General features: G+C 46.4%; 1 protein-coding gene across 1 annotated transcript; it reads right to left on the bottom strand.

The window, feature by feature from the left end:
- Positions 1-743: 743 nt before the first annotated feature.
- LOC123075743 (uncharacterized) lies at positions 744-3379 on the bottom strand. The gene is made up of 2 exons (XM_044498277.1): positions 1318-3379; positions 744-1166 (listed from the first exon to the last, which is right to left on the bottom strand). Exon 1 carries the CDS (start codon positions 3327-3329, stop codon positions 1710-1712), a length of 1620 nt encoding a protein of 539 aa, XP_044354212.1. The 5' UTR covers positions 3330-3379; the 3' UTR covers positions 744-1166; positions 1318-1709.
- Between the last annotated feature and the right edge of the window lie 4763 nt (positions 3380-8142).

Raw genomic sequence — 8142 nt, forward strand, 5'->3', positions numbered from 1 at the left:
AATACTCGCCCCAAATACTATACTGTACAAAAAATGTCACATATTCAAGGTGAGATGTTGTGAGTCTGATGATGGAGCTGACAAACCCTCCTACAAACAGGAAAAGAGAAGGAAGGATCGGGATTCGACATTGTTGAGGGCACGGCATAGCTCGTCCATCATGTACATGATGCAATGTGCAGATGGTGAGCATAATTCAAGGCTGAGGTGACATGAAGAGGCGAGATTACTACCACCTGAGAGAACTAGATAAATGCATTTCAAGAGACTTAAGGAGTCGACATGAGATGTGCGAGGAGGCGTATATGATCTTCACGAAATAGGATTGATGTTTGGAAGGGATAACTAGCTGCAAGTAGGAAAAATAAAACAAGAGACTATGACCCGATGAGGAGGTGCCAACTATAAGTATGGCAGTTCTTGGGACGAAGATGGTTTGAGTTTCTAGAAAGTCAATTGTGAAGGATCCAGACAATACAGGCTAACATTGCACTGATATGTGTACACGAGAACACTGATGATCAACCCACCGTGTCATTGCAATGGTACGCATCATGGGTGTTATTCTTCCCTGGCCTAATTGCCCAGTAAAATTCAGCCTAAGGGTATCTACCGTACGTACATGAATTGGCTAGTGTTGTTCTTACATCCAGTAATAATGACAATGATGTAAACCATCACCTCGGAGGCAGATCGCAAATGGTTGACCACTTTACTTCCATTATTAATAAAAGAGCTAGCAATCAACAAGTTCTGGTTTACACTAATCCACACCCAACTATTCTTGTTCACAACTGTATCGTGCTTTCTCCAAACATTTCTACATTAATTCAAAGCATGAATAAACCTAACACAGGCAGACTAACCAACTAAATAAAGCTGGTTGAAAAGTACTCACTCGAATGATTGAAATTAGCAAAAACCAGTAGTCCATTGAGCACGCCTTCCAGTAGAGGACCTTTGCATGACCTCTTCTTTCTTTCCCATCCTCTCCAAGACCTTGGCAAGCTCCACGTCCCTCTCAGAATCGAAGTACACGAAGTCAGTGTCTAGTCTGCCTTCCGTGTCATTGAGTCCACCATGAGTAATGTCGCGCGAGAAGTAGTCGAACGAATCATCCGGATACGCCAGCTTACGTGCGGACTCCTGGCCATAGTAGCAACGACCTGTTGGCAGAACAGAATTAGCATCAAATGGATGCACATTTATTTAGAGAAGTTTGCACCCAAAATTTGAAGATACAGTAACACTCTTATAAAATACTGGAGAGCTCAACATAATAAGGTTAAAAGTCTACTTCAGGAGTTTAGGAGTTACCCATGTGATACGGTTGGGGCAGAGGGCAGCATACGGTGGGCTTTGACTGATCTTGATATGCCCACCAAAACTCGGCAAAGAAAAGCATGTTCTTGGACGTCGGTTTGGTAGCCGCCATGAAATTGACGTGGTAGCATTGATCCTGGTGACCGGTTAATGTTATGGCTACACCGCATATAAAATCCAGATCATATTTTGGTTCTGAAGGACAGCGATGCGCGTATTCCAGCTGTAGCTGTTCAATCCTGCCGCGAATGAAGCTCTGCTGGTGAGCATAGGTCTCCCTTTTCCTCGTGAGAATGCTCACTGCCGTCTGGCAGAGTCTGGGAGCCGGCAGGATCATCGCCGTCTGGGTTTCCAATTTGAGGATGTTGTACATCTGGGTCAAAGACTCATAAGAGAGCGCAGTGTTGTTGGCAGTGGCACTCATCATCAAGGACCGGATCTGGTCTAGCTTTGTCGGCGCCAAGGATGCAAAAAATGTTGCCCAAGCGGACGCTTGCGGGTGGCGGGCGGCAGCGGCGGCACTGGCAAAAGGGTTTGGAGAGCTCAGGTGTAGATGTGGGCTGTACCATAGTCGCCAAGTCGCACTGCCTGTAGCAGAGGTACTTCAGGATCTCATGCAACGGCAGCTGCTGTCCGGAGGTGGCGTGGAGGAGAGCTATGAGGCCGTGCAGGGAGCAAGTGACCACCCGGAGCATGGTGAGGGTGTCGAGGATGTCATGCGCCTGCGGCCCGCGGTCGGCCATGGGGAGCGGGAAGTTGGCGTCATACCAGACGGCGCTGAGGATGATGTTGGAGACAGGGTCCATGGGGCCGTAGCAGTGGCCGGCGAGGAGGACGCCGCGGACGTGGTAGCGCGCGGTGTAGCTTGGCAGCATGGCGAGTGCCCTGAGGTAGAAACCATGGATGGTGCCCAGGAGGGACATCTCCAGAGACCGTACGTACGGGCATTGTCTGGCGTCGTCCACGTCAAGAGACCCCACGTACCCGCAAGGGGAGTCGTGCGGCCCCGCCGTCGTGTCTGTCGCCGATGGTGGTGTCGTGGAGTAAGAGATTAGCGTGGACTGCGTGTCTTGAGGACGCCGTAGAGATGCGATGTGGTCGCCGGCTCGCTGGACAATGGTGGTGTACGCGATCCGGCCATCTCCAAGGTAGATGCAGCTCGTAGTGCCTTCTTCAAGCGGCGGCGGTGACTGCAATGTCGCCATGGCGGAGATGTCGTCTTGGTGTGGCAGCACGTGGAGTATGGTCTTTACGTCTTGGACAGCGAGCCTATTCCGACCGCCGCCGTGTCGTAGGATGGGGGCAAGTATCTCGAGCTTGTGCGGTGAAAGCCACGCCGTAGCGAGCGACACGAGGCTGTCCGGCGAAGGGTGCTGCATGCGCATCGCCGCAAGCCTGAGAGACTGCCGCGTCCTCCCGGAGCGAGGGTCAGGATGCGCGGGCCGGGCGACGTAGAGCGAGTGCTCGACGAGCTGGACCGCCATGGTGAGGTCGGCACGCGCCGAGACGAGGTACCGCCCGGCCTGCTCCTCGCTTAGCAGCCCGAAGTAGGCCCGCATGAACTCGAGGAGGCACCCGCTCGACCTGACAGCAACGCCGTGCCATGCATTCCTGCTCGCGTTTCGGCGGCGCGACCGCATCCTGAGTCCTGGACCGGACGGCGCCGGGCTAGGGTTTGCCTTAAACTCGAATCCGTGTGGGAGGAGGGAGATGGTGTTGAGGACGATGTTGGTAACGGGGTCGAGGAGGCCGAGGCAGAAGCCGCCGCGGTCGGCGAGCTGGGCCAGGTCGAGACCGTCCCGCATGTCGTCGACGGGCAGCCGCCGGAACGCCTCCTCGTAGTGGCCCACGAGGATGACGCGGAGGGCCTCGAGCGTGGCGGCGGAGACGGGGTCATCGGCGAGGCCGTGGTCCGTGAAGCAGGAGATCGTGCCCCTCGTGGGGTCGTAGTCGTCGTACTCGTAGGGCGGCGGCGGCGGCGGCGGCATACGCATCGGATGGACCATGTGTGGAGAACGATCGATGATCAGTTGGATGGGTTGGAGATGACGCACGATGGTGGCTGGTGGGTTCGTGCGCTCGATTATCTCGATCGCTAGGTTTAGTATAGGCTAGTTTTTTCCTTCTTTGTGAAGAGTTTTGTAGGCTAGTTTTATTTCCTTTTCTACTAAGCGAGCGGGCTGGGGGTGCTATGTTTGAGCCCATCTCATGTCAACGAGGGGAACCCTTGAGCAAAATTATAATTAAGGAATATTCTTTGTAAAGTTTAGTCTCATCTTCCCAAATTGCGACAAAGTGGTGCACTGCATGTGCATCATTTGTCGCAACCTTTGAGTTTTTTATTTTTTCGTAGATTCGTTTATTCAAAATGTTTTATCTCTTAAACCGTGCGTCCAAATCATCAACCGTTTTCACTGTTGGATTCTTCACATCGAGATCTTCAAAACTAGATTCCATACTGATAGATTTTGACGATCTTTACTTTGTCACGAAAACTGGATGGAAAAAGCCGAACCGGGAGCATGTTTTGATGAACTTTAATTTTTAACAAAAACTAGAAGCAAAATCATGCCTCTCGGGAATGGAAAAAAAGAAAACACGCTTTCTCGCACAAAAAATAATAAAAGAAATAGTCCAAAAAGCTAAGAAAGACTGGTGGAAAACAGAAAAGCCAAAAAACCTAAAATAGACATCTAAAAAGCCAAAACGCGTGCAAAAGAAACAAAAATTAGAGGGAGCGCCCAGAGCATGACACGTTGCAGCGGCTCCCAAAGGAATACTCCATTAGTTGCTCCCTTCAGGCCTTCCAGTCAAACAACAAAACAAAACAGGCCTTGAAAAATCTAAAAGAAATTTGTATTGGACTTATAATAAATAACTGAAAACAAACAAATCATTAGGTCCTTTTATAATAGAAAAGCGAAATTTCCTGCTACATGCAGCAGTATTTGGACATGAATTTGAATATTAAAACAGAAATAAAAAAATTAAACTAATATAAGATGAAAAATAACACGCAGGTGGTGGATCCGGTATGCGGTGGTGGATGTCGTTCGACAACGCTATACCTGGCCATACCTCGGGCCGGGCCTAGCCAAGCCCGACGCAAAAAACCCAGGCCCGGGCCCGGCCCAGCCCGGCCATCGGGCCTGTTTTCTAGGCCCGAGCCCGGCCCGAACACGTAAAAGCCCGTCGGGCTTCGGGCCGGCCTGGCCCGACCTTCAGAAAAACGCAAATACGACGGGCCCGGCCCGGCCTTCGGGCTCAAAATCTAGGCCCGAGCCCGGTCCGGGGGCAGCGTCGGGCCGGGCTTCCCGTGGCCAGGTATAGACAACGCGCAGGTGTAGGGAGCCGACTTGGTCCGCACAGGTGCAAGCTTATGCGTTAGTGCTCTTCTCCCTTGTTGCGTTGTGGTGGCGTCGATCCGAGGTTGCTCGTCGGGTGTCGCCGTGCCGTCGTACAGATCGGCACCATTGACCACGGACATGGCGTCGTTCGAGCGTGCTCGCGGTGGCCGTCGATAGTCACCAGGTTGTCTCCCCCCTGGTCCACCGGGACCGGATGGGGATACAGGCGTGGGCGCTTCCTACTGTGGAGGTGCCGACCCAAACCCGATGGCTGATGTCGGGCTAGAAGTGAAAGATGGTCCCTTTCACTGTTACTGCTTTTGTCGGGTGCTCGTGACAGAGATGGTCGGCGGTTCCTAGGGCATGGATGACGGGGCGGTCGCCCCGGACGGCGGGCCTCACGGTTGGCTTTCTGGCAGGCTTCGTTGTGGCGGTGGTGGCTCCATCTTTAGGTCGTGAGGGCGACTAGGGATGTAGTGGCGGGAGGCCCAGGACTGCCCTGGCAGTGCCCAGATCTGGGGTGGGCAAGCTTGACCCTCATTGTGGTAGTGGCCGGGTCTCTTCGTGGTGGTGCACGCGAGTGACCGAGTGAAAGCTCCGCGCTTCTGGCGCCGACGACGGCGACGCCTGTGGGTGCCGCTTGCTTCTTGAAGACGACGTCGTGGATCCCGTACCTGTGCCAGGGCTCGCGGTGAAAACCTTTGTCTGTTCTCAGACTCCGCAGCGGCGACGCTTCGCGCCTTAACCCTCCTGGGGGCGTTGTCTTTGAGCTCAGGGGTCCCTGTCCGAGCCTCGGCGAGGTGTTAGGCTTGTTCTAGGCTTATGTTTTATCTGTGGATCTGCTGTATAAGGGGGCCTCCCTACCATATTATATCATTCGGTCATGTACTCTGGTCTGTTGCTTTATTTATAAAATGGGGTGAAAGCCTATTTTGAGAAGATGAAAAAAACGAACCAACATCATGTTCACTGAAAAGAATTGAAAATTTCAATTACCTTTGAGAATATAAAAAACCAGCTAGCGGAATTGTCTTTGTACAAATTTTTTAATAAAATGAAAAGTATCTAATACACAAGAAAAATTAGTTGTGATGGTTGTATGCAAAATGCAATACATGCAACGATCAAAAATAAAAATAAAAATTTCCATGATCCAATAATAAATTTTCCATGGTCCAAAATATATATATATTTGTCGTGGTACAAAAATAATATTTGGCATGATGATTCAACTAAAACTGACATTCTTAGTATGGAAATTGCCATATAAAATAGAATGAGCCATATAAACACAAAATTTTGAACAAAAAGTTGCCATGGCAGATTTATATTAAAATTAGACACGGTATTCCAATTACAATTGCCATGTTTTGTATGAGAAATTTGTTGTTTTCATAAAAAAACACAAAAAATAAGCAAAATTGCCATGGCAGTTGCATATAAAAAATTGCCATGGTGTTTACTTCAAATTTCCACACTTTATATGGAAATTGCCATGGCAGATTCATATTAAAATTTGCCATGGTGTTTTAACTAATATTGTCGTGTTTTCTATGAGAAATTTGTCGTGTATGTGAAATACCACAAATTATAAAAAAAATTGCCATTGTATACAATATTAAAATTTTCCATGGGATTTTAATTAAAATTGCCATGTTTTGTATAAGAAATTTGCCGTAAAAACAACACAAATTATGAAGTTTGTTTTTTGCGGGAATGAAAAAAATTGCCATGGCAGATGCATATTAAAAGCTACCATGGGTATTTTAGTTAAGAATCAATTACACTACCAGTACTTAAACTTGACATGAAAAATCACTTTAGTGCTAAAACTTGCAGCATACATTGAACAGGTGTTAGAACTTAGCTGGGTGCTCATATGCGGTGCAAATCTTAGCTGGGCGCTGACATGGCTTTGTATATCTATACTCTGCCCACGCGGCAGTGACTGGGTCACATCTGTCAGCTAGCAGGACAAATAATTAGTAGTTGCCTGTGTGCCATTGGCTGGGTCCCACTTGTCAGCCAAACAGTATATATAATATTAACAGGAATAAAAATACTGCGCTCTCCTGTTTTGAACCAACAACCTTGGCCTTACATGCACTAATGTCTAGCCAACTGGGCAAACGACTTTAGTTACCATAACTGGACGCACAGGGTTCATATATTCATTAACGAAAATAACATATATTATAATTTTAATCCAAAGGAAAAAGAAGCAGCGGTCGTTCGAACCAGAACAAAACTTTCCTGGTGCGCGTGGTTACCCAACAAGACAAATAACTCCTTTTCTGAGAGCTACATGACCAATAACTTTTGATGTTTTAATATAAGTGTATACATATATTTTATATCCTTTCAACCAAACAGCATACACTGAAATTGTAATCGAAAGAAGAAGGAACTAGCATAAATTAAAATAATCACATATTATTTGAAAACATATCCATTTAACTTAAAAAATATGAATTATAAAAGCGGTAGCAAAATTAAATATTGTTCAATTGATGGTCCGCACTTTTTGCGCACACTAGGCTCATATTTATTTTCAATTAAACAAAATATTTTTCTTTATAAAAACATGTGAACAATTTTTAAAAACATAAAAATTTCTTAAAGGTTGAAAACTTTTGTACACTACATGATTATTTTATTAAAACAGTGAACATTTTCAAACTCATATGGTAATTTATTTAGGTGCATAGAGAAAAATAAAAAATTACTTTAATATTTTTATTAAACATGTAAGTTGTTAAAGTTTTTTAATTCATAATTTAGTTATATGGATATTTCATATGAATAATTTTTAAATTAATATGAATATTTATTATGTAATATATTTTATTTACGTATATAGTATTTGTAACACACGATCATAATTTACATATGTTTTACAAATTTCTGTAAGAAAATAACAGTGCAAAATGGGTGGCAATGGCAGGAGCCCGTTTGATTCTGCAAAGATAAGAAGAATGTGCATCGGGTTAGTCAATGAAATTTACTCGGCTGCTTGGCTTTTGGCGCCCGCTCGTAACGCCGAGTTAACAAGTTCGAACCCTGGCGGTGTATCGTATTTTTACTTTTTTCTGTTATTTGTATTCTTTGGCTGACAGATGGGACCCATCCGATGCCGCACAGGCAACTATTAATAATTCGTACTGCTAGCTGACTAGTGGGACCAAATCACTGCCATGTTGGCAGAGTACATATGTATAGTGCCATGCCAGCGCCGCGGGCGTATACGAGCAGGATTTGCACCGTATATGAACGTCCGAGCCAAGTTTCGGCACTCGATCAATGTATGCCACAAGTTTTAGCACTAAACTGACTTTTCTCGTCAAGTTTAAGCACTAGTGGTGTAATTGACTCTTTAGTTAAAATTGTCATCCTTTTTGTAAGAATTTTTCCTATGAGGGCAAAATTTTCTGTGAATATCATTTGTATAAAAAAGGTACACATCATAATAATT

This window comes from Triticum aestivum, chromosome 3D (genome assembly GCF_018294505.1).
Source record: "Triticum aestivum cultivar Chinese Spring chromosome 3D, IWGSC CS RefSeq v2.1, whole genome shotgun sequence".
NCBI lineage: Eukaryota > Viridiplantae > Streptophyta > Magnoliopsida > Poales > Poaceae > Triticum > Triticum aestivum.